The 18,330-nt window shown below is 36.1% G+C and overlaps 1 protein-coding gene across 2 annotated transcripts in view; it reads left to right on the forward strand.

Moving 5' to 3' along the window:
- The window catches only part of LOC104352288 (adhesion G protein-coupled receptor A3), a 280,884-nt gene extending 264,292 nt beyond the window's left edge, over positions 1 to 16,592 (forward strand). For both annotated transcript variants that reach the window (XM_086466587.1, XM_086466588.1), the window contains 2 exons: positions 12,086 to 12,181; positions 15,371 to 16,592. In XM_086466587.1, coding sequence (XP_086322713.1) covers positions 12,086 to 12,181; positions 15,371 to 16,592 — 1,318 coding nt within the window. The remainder of the gene's footprint in view (positions 1 to 12,085; positions 12,182 to 15,370) is intronic.
- The last annotated feature ends 1,738 nt before the right edge of the window (positions 16,593 to 18,330 follow it).

An 18,330-nucleotide genomic window follows, 5' to 3' on the forward strand; every position in this document is an offset into this window, starting at 1 on the left:
AATACTGAATATCCAGTGCTCACAGGACTCGGGTGTGATGGCTGACCCCTGATAGTCTAATTCAAGGAAAGAGAATCTGTCTTCCCCATCACAAAAGAGAGTCCAGGCATCCAATTATTGAGTATTCACAGATGGTTTTCTCTAACTATCACTTAAAGGAGCAGGTTCATGTGGTATATTTGTTCACTTGGTATAATAATTCACTGTTCGCTGAACCAGAGTAAACTTTAAATTGTTCTTGCCTCTGGGCATGTTGTTATGAATAGTAGTTCTTTTGCTCACCTTGGTCAGTGTACACTGACTGGTCAATGTGTGTGAAGGCTGTTGGTTATTGTTCTAGAAAAGTATCCATATACATTAATCATGGCTTTAAAATTACTTGGTCCAGCTAATACTTAATCCATGGAGAAAAAAAGGGAAATGCAACTTCCTTTCAAATAGCAGAACTGAGGAATATACTGCAGTGTTGAAATACATGAAAATGAAGCTGTCATTGCTAAGGATTCATAAGTAAAAAATGACAGGAAGTAAAAAAATGTTCTTTAAAAAATGTTGGAATGGCATCAGATTAACAAGTCAAGGAGAGTAGTTATTCACAATTAATTTCTAATGTTTTCTTTCTGTATGAGTCTGTTGAGGTGTAAGTAGTGGTTGCATATACTACAGATACATGTTCCATATGTGGCCAGCTGCAAAACTGAATTATCATTCATGGGAGATGACAACATTTTTTATATATGTTCTTATTCTGAAAAGAAAACCAGAGTCAATATTTAGAAGTGATTATGTAATAGTTCTTCAGAAAAAATTATAGTTAAAAAAATTGAAATGTTTCATCTTAATAGTTTGGATTTTTTACCTGAGCTATATTTTGCAGCTTCCCATTTGAATTTCTGGTGCATAAATTTTCAGTAACTGTAGTCTTTGTGGAGTGCAAGTTAATTCTTGAGGCAAGCACTCTATTCTGTTCTGCTGCTCTGTATAGAGATATTTTTTCTCAGAAAGTATTTGTGAAGAAAGACAATATAAGAGTAGAAATACAAAAAAAGAAAAAGCCCCATGTTTAACTTATACAAACACCTTACACATAATACTTTTTTTTAGATTTTTCATTGTGCAGTCTTGGTAAATAAAGCAAAAATGTAGTGCCTTCAGAATCAATATGTCAAGTCATTTAGGGTATTTCTTAGATGTTAACATTTGTGCCTTGCACTGACTTCACCTGGAAATTTTTCCATATGGTTTTCTTTCTGATTGAAAGCAGTATTCTGTGTGAATGAAAATTGTGTCTTTGATGTTTGAGGTACTAATTTTTCTTAACTTTCAGGGATGCCCCCTCTTTAACTCATGACCTGTGGCAAGCCCTAAAAATATTAGAACTATTCAAAAAAATTAACAAAAATGTTTTAAAATGGGAACCGAAATAAAGCACAGAGTACCTTCCTTTACTGTGCATTGAATATGGACTTACAGGAATTCAAAACCTGCTTGTATGCTTTTCACATCAGAAACAATTCCTTTGAGGAAACTGTTTCATCTTTTCTGTAAAAATGTGGGTTTGATTTGTCAATGACAAAAGCTTGGTAGCTGGAGAGATTCAGCAGAAAGGGTTTTGTGGTTTCCATGGACCTTCTGTGTAAATGCTTTTCTATTTTAAATGGCCCTCTGGGTTTGTGACTGAATACTTCTCGTAGACCAAGAAGATTTAATAGTCAAAATTATATTATTTTTATTTAGTGTGTGGTTTCTTCATGCCTTAAACAAGACTGTTTGTTCTCTCACTTTGCCTGAGGATATATCTTGCTCTAGCTGTGTGATTAGATTTTAGATACATGCAGTTGAAAATAAACCAAATTACCTAAATAGATGGAAGGTAGAAGTAAATTGAGATTAGCACATAATTGTAAAACCAGAGATGTAGAAGCCTGAAACACTAACTCTGTTTAATTTTGGGTATGCGGCACCTAATCCTTAACAGTATTTTAAAGATGGGGAGTTTATTACCTTACTGCTAAAATCCTCTGAAACAGTAAGAATGCTTTAATACTTTGAAGGTTTAATATTTAAAAGCCAATAGGGCTACCTCCATATATTACCTGTACACAGACAGTATAAATATGTCTTGAGTATTGTGGATGGGTATCATTCAAGAATATGCATAGGATATGCTGAACTAGTCTAGCTGAAGAGAGGAAATTTACCGTTGTTCTGTAAACTTCATAAGAAAGCACTTTATAAGGACATATAAATATATTAAATATTAATCTATTAAATATTAAACATATGTATGTTACACAGTGGCTAGAACATGTGTAATTTTAAAGTATTTCTTAGAATACTCTGTATAACAGTAACTACCCAATCGCTGCTGTGTGACAGAAGATGCATTCAGCGGATTTACATACAATTATGTGTGAAGCTGTAATTTTCATTGAAGAAAGGCAGTTTTTTCTGGCAGAAATGGCAGATTTCATGGGGCAACATTAGATTCCCTAAACATATTATTTTAATGGCCTTTATCAATCAAACAGGCTTTATTAGATGCTTGAAATATTTCAGGGCCAGCAGAAGAGATAAAAATGCTTTTTAGCTTGTTGGAGCTGTGCTTCCTTGCTACTGTTTTCTCTCTGTAAGTAGTAATGCCAACATTCATCATTCAAGAATCAGTAAACCGAAGTAAAAATTGTGATATTAGTGTAAAAAAAGAACAGGACATTTTTTGAAACCAGTGAATTTAAGATTCCTGTTTGTCTGCTAGTTTTTGAACCATTAAAGCTCACATTTTTCACATTTTGCCCATAATTATCTGTAATGGAAAAATTGAAATTTATTCTTATTTATATTATGATCTCCTTAAAGAAACAGTTTGTTTAAGTATATGACTGTCATGGAGACTTTCCCTGTCTAATAACTTGGCTAGTCAACCTGAGATGGATAGAGATCATTAAGCTCCTGTAAGTTTAACATGACTGGATGGGCAGGTGAATAACAAAGATAAATATCTCAACGTAAGAGAAGGCTGAAGTGATAGAGAGATGGCATAACTATGGGAAAGATCTTAAGAGGACCTTGTAACTCTTTAGACACCAAAGACAAAATCTGTAAGATGAAATCTGTACGAAATCAGATTTCAGTTTTTTCTGTGCCCGCATAAAATTTCAGTAGAGAAAGCTGAGATTCTTTATCACCTGCCCTCTGGAACAGGGGCTTAATATTGCATCAAAAGATAGAAGGCTTGCACAAAAAAATGTGCAAACAATGTAGTTTTTGTGGAAATTCACATCTCTGAAGTATTTCTTGTATTTTTCTCTTTCTTCTAAACAATTTCAGCTCCTTCTGGCACTGTGGGCAAAGATCTTGCCCTTCATATAAGATCATTGATTTATATAAGAGAAAAAGGAAAAGAAGACATGAATTTAGAAGACAATTAACGTGTCCTCCCTAGAGATATTTCCCAGGAGTTGCTGTATTCTCTTTTCATTGTCTGTTTGCAGACATCTGTTTTGAATGCTCAGCTGAGCAAATCTAAGAACAAGCCACCTGGGCCTACCAGTAAAGTCCCTGTCTTCATGACATTGATTGCTTGGTCGTGAATATCTTCTGAGTCATTCTGTGCATGTACAAAAAAAGAACTTAACAGAAAATAAAACTAAGGTTATTATTCTCATTCAGCTCTAACTTGGCAATATAGCTTATAATAAAAAATAAGGTCTCAGACTATCTCTTTTTAATACAACAAATAGATGTCATACCTAAACCCAAAAATATACCAAGTAGAGAATAAATAACCTCCAAATAAACTCTCCAAAGGTTCTCTTCCTGTGAAAGTTGAAAATAGTGTATTTTCAGGTGATGTAAAAATTACAAAACAAGGACTTGACTGGTCTATTTGAAATTTGAAAAAAATTACTGCATAAGAAAAGGCTTTCTTCACAAAAAAAATATTGCCTACAAAGTGAGTGTCAAATTCAACAATGCATGAAACACAGGGGGATTCATGGAGTTTTGTTGGTGACTGCCATAATAAAGTATGGGATTGACATAAATTCCTTTTTAAAAATACGATTTCAAAGTTTATTCATAGGAGAACATAGACCAGAACCCCCTGTCAGTGACTTTCACAGTTGATCCAAATTAAAATATATTTCCTCCTGCTAGTCATTTCATTTGGTTCCTTTGGCAGGCTTAATGAAATATTACATCAAGTAAAACCAAAGAAATCCATATTTTCTGTTTAAAATTCAAGGTGATTCTGCTGACAGTCATAAAACATTGATACTAATATAAAGTGAATCGAGTATTAAATGTGTGACGATATAATGGTGCAGCACTTATTATCACTATCTTTGCATGCTTTACTTTTCATTTCACTTTCATATTATATAAGATGGCATTGTCATATATAGGCTGTTATCAGAATTTCTCATCGTGATAAGGGTTGATAGGTTAATGGTTCTTTTCTCCCCTTTGAAAGGCAGAAGGACATTCTGATGGTAATTGACTTTCTAAAGGTGTCCTGCAATGCTCAGTGAAGCAGTTGTATTTGATTCAGTAGGCTGGAACTGCAAAATAATTTCAGCTAACAGCTCTATGCCACAGTAGTCAAATGTCTGGAAAAATGAGGTAGCAATGAATTACTTCGAACAAGAGTATCAGCCATTTTACTGCTAGAAATTAACTGTGGAAGCAGAATCGAAAGGCCTGTTGTGTTCCCTAGGGGTAGAACGACTGTGCAAATAGAAAATACTCAAAGCGTAAGTATTGTTTCTACTCCTATTATTTCTCTCCAAGCATTAACATAAACAATTTTCACTCTCTGAGCTCCATGCTCTTTTTAAACTTTTAAAAATATAGATAGATTCTTTAAGAAATACTAATAAATGTATTTTCTTTCTCATCAACACGCTGCTTAGTATTTTACTTACTACTTTCCTTCAGAAGTACATTCAGCATGAGTGCCTCATTACCCTAACTTAAATTACTTATTCATTAAGCCTGGGCAGGAGTAGAAGTCAACAGAGCTAAACTGCAGCATGGAATGCACTGTAAGAATCATCTTTCTTTTTCATTTCCAATAGCCCCCAAGGCATTCTCCAATAAAATAGGGAAGAAAAAAAAAGCAAGGTCTCCCTTGCTTCTTAGATACAATCGCTCTTCAAGTTCGTCTAGCTCCCCAAGAGACAATACATGTAAATGAAACTCCCTTCTCTTCTGAATTTTCTCTAAACAATTTTTTTTTTTTTGGTATATGCATTTTTGTTTCTCTGTCCTCTCTGCTGGGTGAGGCTGTCTTATAGGATCATGCTAAAGCAAACTGCAACTGTACTGCCAGCCTGTAAATTCCTTTTCATGTGCAAAATACTGAAGTAGACAGAATGGCTACACTAGCCGTGGAGAGTGTTAACCAAGGAAGTTGAATAAAAATAGCTTCAGCACATCCTCATGACTTCCTCCACTAGCAGGGCATAAACTCTCACACTACCTAACTGGCAGTGCGAGACATCATCTGACACAGACAGAAAGGAAGACAAGCTCAGTATGAATATCTAGTGCAGTGGCTTGCATGAGAGAGGCAATTTGAGAAATGAGATTTCATATCTTCTGACACTGATTAACGTTTTCCCACGTTATTGCCCAGGTTCCCATATTATGAGTCTACAAGAGAAGATCCAGCAAAGTATTTGAACTCCTATCTCATGGCCAATTTTAATAAAAAATTAGAGTCTAGTTTTGTCAAATGGAGGCCTGGTCATCTTAAGTTGAGCAAACAAATCTGCAGAGACTTTTCTTAGTGGTTTGGACAGTCATCTCTGTGTTTTAGTCTCTGCCTCCAAATGGAGATGATACATATTCTCACAAGGACATTATGAAGACTAATCAATTGATGTTTGTGAAGCTCTTAATTTGCAATAAGATCTAGAAAGAGGGGATATTTATAAAAATTAGTAACTATCTGTCCTGTGATTTTTGTTCCTTCTGTGCTGAACAAGTGAAATGTCTTATGGAAAGAAAAACTGACTATGAACAGGCAGGTAAAAAGAACAACAATATTGCCACATAAAGATGCTAAACAGAGTTTTCACACAACTCTTAATTGTGCTATTATTTACCTTTTGACTTGTATCATTAAATCTTATTTTAGCATCATTAGTAGATTGGTTTTCCTTTTTTTTTTTCATGTGTTCTCCATGTTTATATTCTGCTTTGGAAACAGGGAAAAAACACTTAAGAAATATAGGCTATTTCTCTTCAGCAAGGCCATGAAGCAAAACTGACAGTATTTGTAAATATGTTTGTAAGTCAAGACTATCTGGAAATAGGTTTGAAAATTACCTTTTTTTTCCTTAAATGAAAAGTGTAATTTCAAAATCCCATTGTTTCTACAAAGTCTTCTTTTTATTTTCTCAAAATTCCCAGGAAAAAGGACCATGAAATGATGTGATGCATGAAAAATTCAGGAAGAATAATTTTAAAATCAGGCTCATAAATTCAGCTTTCTACAGGGCAGCTTCTTATCTGTCTGCCTGCCTGCCGGGTACTTGAACTGTGGCATCTGGTTAGCTCAGAAGTTAATAACCATTTTCTATATGGATTATTTTCACAAAGATGTTAAAATCAAGTCCCAGCTCAAGGAAAAATAAAGGGGAAAGTCATCTTGCTCTGACTCGTCTTTTATTTTCATGTTTATTTTGCAAGTGGCTAATAGATTGACATCTTTTCCTATATGAACTGTGCCCTAGAAGTAAATAGAGCTAAATAGATGGATCTTTTTTTCCACTGAGGAAAAGGAAAGAAATTAATGTTTCACTGGTATCTTTATATATCTAATATGTACCTTTCTAGACTTCTGCTTGCAGAGAGGAATACTTTTAAATATACATGCATTTTAATCAAGCAGTGTCTGCAATAAAGACTATGTGAAGCTACTAAATCACTTCCTGAGACATCACCATTCTGCCAACCTCTGCAGGAAAAAAACTTAAAATCAGTCTTGCATTTCACCCACAAAGCCAAGGTCTGATGCTTTTTGGAAGAATTGATTCCAGAGTCAAGGTTCTCAATCTGGAAACAATTTTAGGCTTCAGAATATCCAGACACTCAAGCAAGAAATTCATCACTGGGTAGAACTCTCCTTTTACTTGCTGACTTACTAAGTAATATTTATGGAAATAAACTTAGAAGAATATACTGTATGTTAAGTTAGCAGAATGGATGCTGCCTGCAGGCTATTGCAGTCATTCTTGCTGACATTATCCTGTTTCTATCTGATTGGCTCTGTAGCTCCCAGTATTTTGTGGTAGGGTTTGCCTTACAAGAGGAGTTCTTGCTGAAAGGAAGCGGGAAAACAGTAAGCCATGATGTCAACAGAGGGACATCACCTCAAGCAGTGTCTGCTGCTTTGTTGGGGGGGTTGTGTTTATGTCAGTGCATGTAATAAACAATATTGTACTTACTGGTCTCAGGCTGCTGCAGCAAGAACGTAGAGGTTCCCTCTAATATTCAGTGAGTGTGATTCCTCCCTCTACAAATTACTGCACATCATTTGAGCGCATCTGCATAGCCTGATTTTCAGTCTGTAGGTGTTGCCTACATTGCAGCTAAGAGGTGCAAGTGCAGCATGCTGAGCCCTACCAGGCTAACTTTAATCTAATTAGCTTGGATAACAATATTAGTGAAGATGTGATAGAATGAGCTTCAGTAAATAAATGTATGTTGACATGAAAGCCTGCTAGGAATCATCAGGACATCCCTGGGTGGCCAGCAACAACAATGTACAAATTTTACAAATTCTTCCCAAGGGCTGTTGAAGCAACAGCTTAGCAATTGCTTCAGAGCCCCAAATCGTCCCACAGACAGTTTACAATTAGTAATAGTAAACTTTAAAAAAATGGTAAAACTATTTTTAAATATTGTGTAAATTATCTGCTTGTCAAGATCAAATTTTAGCTGAAAAAAAGTTTTAATTTCCTCCCTGTAGTTTCCTAGTCTTTAAAGATTTACATGCACAGCTATGACGACTACAGCGAAACCTGTGTTAGCTGGCTCCATCATAACAGTCACATCTGTCAGAGCAGGGTTCTTCTGTCTTCTTACTGCTACCTACAGTGTTTCATTACTGGTAGCCTGAGTATCACCGTTCATGCTCTTGAATGGTAGAAGAGTAACACAAGTAGTGAAACTGGCTCTGGGTCCTGAGTTGCTGCGTGTTCCTTTGTGAAATATGTGAAACGCAGCAACTTTGTGAAAAGGAGACAGCCCATTGGCTTAATGAGAAAAATTAGGAAATTAACTCAGAAGTAGAAAAGGTAATTGGAAGACAAAAGCTGGTTACTGAACCAGAGGATAAAGACCTTTGAAGCTTTAAAACAGAAAGGTAGTCATGAGAGGAAGTAGTTAATGTAAGTTAGAAAGCAGTGTAGGGAAAAGATTGATCATTATTTTCAAAATAAGAAAATATAATTAAGGGGGGAAAAAAGATGTTTGAAAAGCATGTACTTGCTCAGTCTACAAGGTTGATTCTTCTGGTACTGCTTTATTATATTGTTCTGTGAATGAGCATTACTGGACAGGAGGATCATCCCTTACTTTTGCTCCTGTATGTCTGAAACACTGGAAGTTGGCTGCAGCAGCAAAAGCAGCAGAACCCAGTGTCTCTCCAGTTACAATCCTTACTGTCAGACCACTGTGGCAGGTCTGGAAAATCTGCTTTGTGTACATGCCCAGGCAGTGCCATACGAAATACCAGTGGTTGTTAGTATTAGGGCTGTACAGGGAACAGCGCACATGGGCTCCTCCTCCACAAGTCAGGCTTTGTAGGGAGTAACAGGCAGACAGTCATTGGCAAGGCTTAGTGAATACTGAGAGGCAACCACCCTTACCAGGGGATCCTTCAGATAAGATTATATTCTTGCTCCTGCTTGAACTCACAGAGGCAATTGTGTTTCTTGGGCTTGAAGACAAACTCCTGGATGCCATGATTTGCCCAGTCCCTTCCTTTACAGTAACAGAGAGGTGCATTGTGTTTAAACATAGAATGAGAATTAAGAAGTCTTGTTCTGAAACAGATTTTCTGTGTGACCTTGAACACTTAATCTCTCCTTGCTTCTTTTCTCATCTGTACAACAGGGATAATAATGTTTATTGACCACACAGGGGGCTATAATGCTAAATTAATTAATGTTATAAAGCACTTTGATTCTCTTAGATTAAAGGTTTTCTAAAAGTATGAAGCATAGCTATTTATTATCTGCATTTTCTTCACTTTGTATTCGAGCTCTATGAATTCTACTTCAACTTTTTCTTAAAAATTATTTGTCCTAATTATCTCATTTGTGTGAAAAAGAAGAAATTGATAAAACCTAATGATTGCATAGAAACTAATGTTTGGAAAGACGGGTCTAAATTTCATAAAATTATGTGTACTTCCCCACAACTAACATGTTTATGGATCTTCTTGAACAATGTTTCTTCTTTTTGGTGACTTTCCAGTGCGGTCTTTTCTTCTTTAGGTGCTGTTTAAGGTATCCATGAGCTCACACAAATGGGCAAGAGTATGCACTCCTGCTCTTACAATTTGACTTCCATTTCTTTGATTATATTTTATATAATCTATTCCTTCTTTTTTAATTCCATTCCTCTCTTGCTGACTTTTCTTCTATTTGGCAGACCTTTTTTTCCCTTTACCCTTGCAAGAATCCCAAATCCACCAATGAAGTTTGTATACACTGTCATTTGTATTTGCTATTTCACTTTTTTTTTTTCCCAGTGAGACAGGGCAGGCAGCATGCTGTGCTGGATATCAGTACAGTGCACCTCAGATACACTGAAACAATTTGACTTCACCTTATGTCATTTCTAGAATATATTTTCTTTCTCTTAGCAATGAGCCAGCGCAGGAATTTGGCTAGATTTTGCCACATTTCTGAAGCACTGTGTAGCTAAGTGCTTCCAGAACATCTGATGCTACTGTTCTTGTGTTCAGCAGCCTACTGAAAGTGTGAGATATGAAGCAGATTATCTAACACCCAAATACTGGCTTGTCTGAGACTTAGATAAGGATATGATTTAAATATCCTGTATGTATCCAATCTGTAAAAAGTGGTGGCACTGCAAAAAAATAAATTATAGATTGCATTGTAGGTAAATTCTATGGTGTAATCACTTCAGATGAGTTTGAAGTGCTGTTTCCTATACTTGCTTCTGTATTCCTATTTTTCTGCTCCTTACTATTTCTTAGATAAATTGGGATTAACTTTTCTATGCCTCATTGCTTACCCTAGTCATTTCCTGAATTTCAAAAATGTCTTTGAACGTGTCTTTGTTAAAAATAATAATAAGCTATTAAGCTAGCTTATTCAACATGCTCAAGTCAAAAGATATGTACAATCATTAAACTGCAGTGAATGAATGGATTTTGTAAGCAGGCAACTTGTTCATTGGAATTTGTTGAGCTCTACAGAATAAGCCAAGTTTGAAGAAAAAATATATACTTAATGACTTTGAAGTTAAAAAATTTGAAGGGCTTTTTGATGAATATGGAGGATGATTTTCTCTATTCTGTTCACAGCTTAGACCATTAGGACAAAGATGGACTATAAATGTTAACATGAAATTTTCTGAGGCCTGGCCTCTAATTCTGCTTCAGAAGGAGGTGGGGAAGAGAGATTAAGAAATTCTAACACTAATTCTGGGTTTGATTTAAATGCTGATTTATTTAATCTTACTATAACTCTGTTTCTATAAAAATCCTGCCTTGCAATGACTGTGAAATTTCCCAATATTTATAACACATTATAGAAAACTAGTAGAGAGATTGTGGTAAGAATGTGTCCCACATGTTATAAGGTTCCCCTTAGTCCCGATGGACAGCATAATAGCAGTGACTGGGAAGCGTCCATATCCCTGCATACTGGTGTTCCCTGCACCAGAGGGGTGACTTGAAAAGAAAGTAACTTTGTCTACTGACAGAAGAACATTGGTTAAATCAGGAAATGAGTTAGGGTGTTCAGGGAACCAGCTGAGCTTCCAGGTGTGGTGGAACATTTTCCCTTTTGTCACTGAGAAGCATTCCTTCCAGCTGTAGCCTCACATGCACAGGGACCGGTGCTGTCCACCTCAGAGACGGAAGTGGTGAAAGTGCTGTGCTGCATGCATAATTTTGCTTATATAAATGGAAAATGTGATGATGGTTTGTTTTGCTGAATTTGGACGTAGGAATGCAGGATGCCAACTTCAGTGAGAGATCCCCTAGGACTTTAACTTAGCCTAATGATTGTACATCGGAATGACTGCTGCTTCGAAGTAGTTCAACAACAGTTAACCAGTTAAAGGGGTGTGAAACTGTGCTTTCAGTCTTCAAATACAAGTTTTTACAGAAAGATTATCACTTAGGTTAACACTCTTCTTGGATATTTATGAGATCTTGCTGAAGTTAGAGGCCCTCACATCTTAATGCATTTGCAAGGCTGAGTACTGAGTAAGTGAAGAAAAGTGTGGTATATGCAAAGGGATATTTAATCTTCCTGATTTCTCCAGATTGCTCCTCTGTGCAGAAAGAAAACACTTCACCCAGTGGACTGTCACTTTTCTCTTGGCCTAACTGAACTCCATTTCTTTTTTCATTCAGGAATTAGGAAAATGTTTCTGTGATTTCACTGAATTTCCCTGGGAACATTTTCATGTTAAAGCGAATACAGCTGCTTTGTCTGAATATTTTTAATTTGTAGTGCTTACATATTTAATAACTGTTAAATATAAATATCTAGGTGAGTGGAATAACTTTATTTGGGATGTCGGTTTTTTCATTAGAAAAGGTTTTGTTCTTCATATGACTGCAATAGTAACTGTATTTACTAAAGATGTAAGTCAAGAGACTGTTAAAAGTGGGTCCATATAAATATTAAATATTAAGCTTTCTGCTGTTTGCTTCATAAAGTTCATTCTTTGCTTTCCTGGTTTTGGGGACATGTTTAATGTTTCAGCAATATTGTATATACAAGATACTTGAAGAAGGTACAGTTATTTAAAAAGCAGTATTTGACTACGAATCAGGCAAATTAAAATATCAGTTATTATCTCCCAACAGATTTTACCTGATTAGTGGTGGAGTTCCTTTTATTATATGTGGGATTACTGCAGCAACCAATATCAACAATTATGGGATTGAAGGCAATGCACCATAGTAAGTATAAACTATTACCATAAAACTTTTAAGGAAAACATACTCTTTTTCTTATGCTGATAAATGTTAACTGACTTCATAAAGGATAGAGACATGCCATGTCAGATGACATTTATTATGAAATTTTATTAAATAATAGCTATGAAAGAGCAGTGTCTTAATCTGGGGCTTGCTGCTTCTCCTCTATCAATTTGACTCTATTACAGCCAATAGAATCACTTTTTATTTACAGAATTACTCCTCATTTAAATCCAAATAAGTGAAAGGATATTAAAAATACCTAATGGATAGCATATTTAATGGAGCTACTAATTAATTAAATACTTTCAATTCATTATGTACCTTGAATTGATATCCTTCAGGTGACTTATTTAAAGTAATTTACAAATAATTATCTGAAAAAAGGACAAGTAAAAATCCCTCCTCCCCTTCCTCCACTCCCATCTCCCCCTTAAAAACCAATTATTTTGGCTTTTCATTACCTGCAAATGTTCCAGTCACAATGTCTTACAATCCTGACATAGCCCTGTAGTGTACTAGTGTATTAGTGTTCAGTATATGTCAAGAAGCCATCCAGGCATCACTTCGTTATTAATTCTTGGCATGAAACATGAGGTATCAATAAAGTACAATAAGTCTTTCCATAAAAGTTAGCAGAAAATTAATCAGACTCCAAAGTTAAATACATTCTGTGTAAATGATCAGCATGGCACTGACTGGCACACTAAGGGATATATTACTACTCTGGAGGACATCACTCTTAGTTACTGCTTTGAGCATCTATTGTAATACAATTGAAACTGGTTATGTTCTGGGTAAGAAAAGTGGAAACAAAGGAGAATGGTTTGTAAGGGAGCATTTGGCTCCTTGAAGGCATTTTTTAGGTAATTGAAATTTAAATTCTGGTAATAAATTAGTACATACCATGGCTAACTGTTTGCTCTGCCTAGGGCCCAACTCATATTCATATATTTATTCAAACTTATCCAATTAAACAGTCACTTATAATCAACAGTGTATTAAAAGACTCAATTATTTATTTTCATAAATGTGAGACTTTTTCATTTTGGCACAGTTACAGAGGTTATACTTCTTTAATCATGTTAATCATAGTCAATCAATACCTGATACCACAGTCTGTACAGAAAACAAGGCACAGGTGAGGGATGGTTATAAGACTGAGTAAAAAGACAGCTTCTAATTCAACAACAGCATAGTGAGTTATATCCTTATTCATTTTTAATAGTATTAGTATAGTACATGTAGATGCACAAACTTGAATATTTTTTTTACTGAACTGATTTTTTAAGTGATCCACAATGAGATTCCACTTGAAATAAGAGCATCCCAAGAGACAGTTCCACTGGGGAGCATTCCGTTCTCCACTTTGCATCAAATATGCAGCATTCAAATGTACTTCAAGTATTCATGTAGCTTTGTGCTCTCTACTTATTCAATTAAATATAGGTGGGAACTTACCTTTCTTTTCACAGATATCTTTCAGGGAATCTTTTCATGTGCATGTCTGACAGCAAAATATATGCTCCTTGGAGTCTCTAAGTTCATTAACAGATGTGTGTATGTTTTTGTTTAAGGTTCAGATTTAAAAAATTTAAAGTAGTTTTTGCAGTTTCTTGTGATAAATACCCAGTGGACTGCCTCTTTTTAGCTGAGAGGTTCTCAGCCTGGGAGAAAAATTCATTCTGCTCTTTTTATAGTAAGTTGTAGATGATTCCTGGCTTGACAAGAATGTGGTATCTTTGCTGTATTGAAGGCACTGCAACCAATCGCACACGCCTAAATAAGTATGAAGTGTCACACAGTGTCATTTTTAGAGCTGGAATGGATCATGACAGATCACCTGGTCTGTCTTTCTGACCCAGTGGGAAATTAGCTATATCCAAGCCATTCCTGACAGTTATCTATCTGAGCTGCTTTAAATGCTCTGATAATGGATAGACCTTCGTTTATACCAACAGCTTATTACCCTAATTGTCCTAACAACTGGGAAATTTTTTGAAAAATCTAATTTAAATCTTTCTTGCTGCAGTTTAAGGTCATTACTTCTTGTCCTAGCCCAACAGATAAGGAAAGTAACTTATTCCTCTTTCCAGAAATCCATACAATATTTAGAGTATAAGAATCTAGTAACAGCTGTACTAGCTTATACTGCCAGCTCAGTTCCCTGTCTATAAAAGCAGATCATAGTGAAGAGTGAAAACTAGGCATATAGTCCTTCTCCCCCGACCCAAGTTCTCCCAGTTTCCACCTGGGATTTCATTAGCCAGAAGTGTTTTCTTCCCCTATGTTTATTTGATTAGATCAATTATCCTCAGGACAGTCCTGTTACACTGCTACTAAATTATGCAGCTGACTGAGGCTTATTCAGCTCATACTGGCCTGTGAACTACTTTATGCTGCTCTAAAACAGTTATGGTTGTATTATTTAAAGCCTAACAAGCAATGATCCATGCTACAATAATATTATGCTACCAGTGTATCACAAAGAGAACATCAATTTCCTTAATTTTTCTGAGGACATTCAAATTGATGTAAATTAACTCTCAGGAATTTCAGAAACAGTGCAGAATTCAGAAATGGCATATATCTTTTGGGTCTGCTCACTGCAGAAAGCGGTGACTGTTCAACCAGAAGCCTTTTTTCAGCCTCTCTTATTACTCAGGCTGTTCTCTACTTGGGCAACAATAAAATTCTGTAAGAACAATCTTCTGGCTTAAAAGTTTGTATCGAAGTTCATTGATACAAACCATTGAAATCTGTACATTTCTATTGCTCGCACAGATTGTATAAACTATGCCTCATTTACTTTTTAATCAAAGTATTAGTGCTGACGTTTTTAACGGCAGAGGAAAGGGTTGTCATAAACAGTCTTATACTTCACTGCAATTCTAGATTCTAAACTGACCTACATTTCTTGGAATTTTTCAGCTTTAATATCCTGTAATTTATACCAGACATTTTATTCTATGAAAAATACAAAAGTCATGCCTGAGTTTAATTGACAGTAAAGACACACTCTCTTTCTGCACAACAAACATACCCAAACTTCTGAGACATTGTTGGGTCATACAAGTTAGTCAGAAAGCCCAGCTTCACATCAGTCAGTCATCAGTCGTATCTCACGTGGACTATAAAATATTCTTGACTCTCTTTTTTTGTTGTTTTCAGTTGCTGGATGGCATGGGAGCCTAGTCTTGGTGCTTTTTATGGGCCAGTAGCGTTCATTGTGCTAGTCACCTGTGTTTATTTTCTCTGCACGTACGTGCAACTGAAGCGCCATCCTGAACGCAAGTATGAGCTAAAGGAAAAGACAGAAGATCCACAGAGAATGCCAAGTACAGAGGTGGGCCATGGTCATATTACAGACTCTGTAGCTGTTCCCCAGGCAACCTGCTCCCTGCTTTCTTCTTCCTTATTGGAAAATGAGCATTCATTTAAGGCTCAGCTTCGAGCTGCAGCATTCACTTTGTTTCTGTTTACTGCCACTTGGACCTTTGGAGCACTTGCAGTATCTCAAGGTCATTTCTTGGATATGATATTTAGCTGTCTTTATGGAGCCTTCTGTGTGACCTTGGGGCTTTTCATCCTGATCCATCACTGTGCAAAGCGAGATGATGTGTGGCATTGCTGGTGGTCCTGTTGCCCATCTAGAAGAAACACCTATTCTGTCCAAGTTAATGTGCGCCCAAAGGTTAATGTCAATGGTGACACTCAAGTTCATGCACCTTGTCTTCAGGAATCACCATGTCCCAACAAATCAGCTGTGTTTAATCACCCATCAGCTAGCCACTGCAAACTTACTAACCTACAAGCGGTTCAGAATCATGTTAACTGCCTTTCGCCTGTGACACCATGTTGTGCAAAAATGCACTGTGATCAGCTACTTGATGATGAAGCTCACATTCATGTCCACAACGAGGGATCCTTCAGACCCAATATGCACATTCATAGATGTCTGAAAAGCAGAACTAAGCCACGTTATTTCAGTCGGCATAGGTCTGCAGGTGAAAGAGAATACGCCTATCACATTCCTTCCAGTATCGATGGCAGCATCCACAGCTCACATACAGACAGTCCCCACAGTACGCATGATAGCCAGTCAGGTCACAGACGGGCCTGCTGCTCAAAAAGCGATCCATATCCTACTGTCAACCAGCCCGAAAGTAGTGACGCAAGTACTGTAATATATAGTTGTGCTAAAATGCCAGAAAGTGACACTGTGCACCACCCAGCTCATTTTGAGATGCACCCGCGGACACAGTCATTGCCATTTAATACAACGAATCACAACGGAATTCTCAAGGGAAACGTGCATGAAGCCATGATATACAGCTCAGATAGTACAGGAAATATCAAAACTGGCCCTTGGAAAAATGAAACTACTGTGTAGTTCGTTGGCCATCATAATGTGTTTTTCCCCCCAAACCATCATTATCTTTGTTTTTATTCCAAACTAAATAAGATCACATATTTGTGTAGCTCATCAGTAAGCTTTTCCATCTTTATTTCCATTTTCTTAATAAGAGTCTAAATGAGGTAGTAACAGTTTTAAAGTGAAGTTATTTTTAAGAGAAAGTTATAAAATTATTCTGAAAGATAATTAGAAAATGAAGTCTAGACAATTGAATATGAGAGGCAATATCCTTTTGTTACACAGAACATTTCTTTAAAATACATAATTTTCATTCATTGTTTTCACTTTTATTCTATAGTAACTTCAGACACATTTTATAAACATATCAGCATCTTAAACTTTTACTTATTTATTTTTGTAGCAAAATATTATTACTGTGCCATGGATTTTAATCAGAAGTGTCTATGATAGAAATGATAAGCAGGATTTTATAAAATTGCAGCTTTTTAGATCTACAAAAGTGATACTGCCTCTAAAGGTCTTCTGTAGCATATGGCCTGTAAAGTCGTGTAATGTACAGTCTCTGTTCTGTCCTTTTTCTTGTTGGAGAGAAGTGCTAGGTAATGTCTCTGTTACATCTATGGTGCTGTATTGGTTGTACTTTGCATGACATATGTCAGGATATACCATTTGCTGTTTTCTAGTGTTACATGTGTTAAAAAAAGAACAAAAAAAAGTGTTGTACAAGGCTGTGAAGAACCCTATTGATATTAATCTAGAGCATTATAAATCTACAGGAAAAAAAAATCACTCTGCACTAGTTTAAGTGGCACAATCCTTTGTATAAGGTTATATGATAGCTTTGATAAGGGTCCACTCTAATGTCTTTACAGAGCATGCACTACTCATTGTATGTGACACTGTGCAGTGTAATAGCAATTGTCTCAACAAGTTTTACACTTCTTTGTAAAGTATGCCTTTTGAACAAATCTGTAAGCTGTTTCACGATAACCTTTCCACATCTGTAAGGTAGAGCAGTTTTATCATTAACTCTTTGAGGACTACAGTTATTTTCTTAAAGTAGCTTATTCTAGTTCAGAGACACTGTATATACGATATCGTCTATTTAGTTACATGATCAATGTAGTCCAGAGTTGTCAGGAAAGAGAAAGTTCAGTCATTTTCCAAAAACACATCTTCTTAGAGTCCATCTATTCATTTCATCACTTGCTTTCTGAAAACCCATTTCCTCCCTTAGCAAATTTCAGATTGTCTTCATCCTTTAATGCAAATTTGACCTTCAGAGAAGTTCTTTGTGTTCAGGATTTCTGCTGAATCGTAGGGCATTCCAGGGTCAGTGCCATTAACAAGGCTCTTGGCAAGAAATTTTTTCATGTTTCCATGAACATCTGGACACAAAGCATCAACTCACAGTTCAGAACTGCATCATAATTATCCCTATATGAAATAAAACTGGTTTTTTCAAATAGGAAGGGTGCAGTATAATCACAGTTTCCAAAAAGAGAATAGGAGCATAGAGCTGTGAGAAAAATGGCTACAGTGGAAAGCGAGCAGTGCATCCATAAATAAGAGAAAAAGCACAATTCTGTATGGCCACATGAGAAAGTTTGCTGTCGTGTCTTAACACAGGCTTATGTAATTGCTACATTGCTACAGAGAGAAAATAGAAAATTCCCTTGAGAGATCATTAGTCTGCAATTCTCTGTGTATGTTGCAGAAATCTTCACATACTTCAGCCCATTATTTTTCTGTT

This window comes from Leptosomus discolor, chromosome 6 (assembly GCF_034619465.1).
Source record: "Leptosomus discolor isolate bLepDis1 chromosome 6, bLepDis1.hap2, whole genome shotgun sequence".
NCBI classification, from domain to species: domain Eukaryota; kingdom Metazoa; phylum Chordata; class Aves; order Leptosomiformes; family Leptosomidae; genus Leptosomus; species Leptosomus discolor.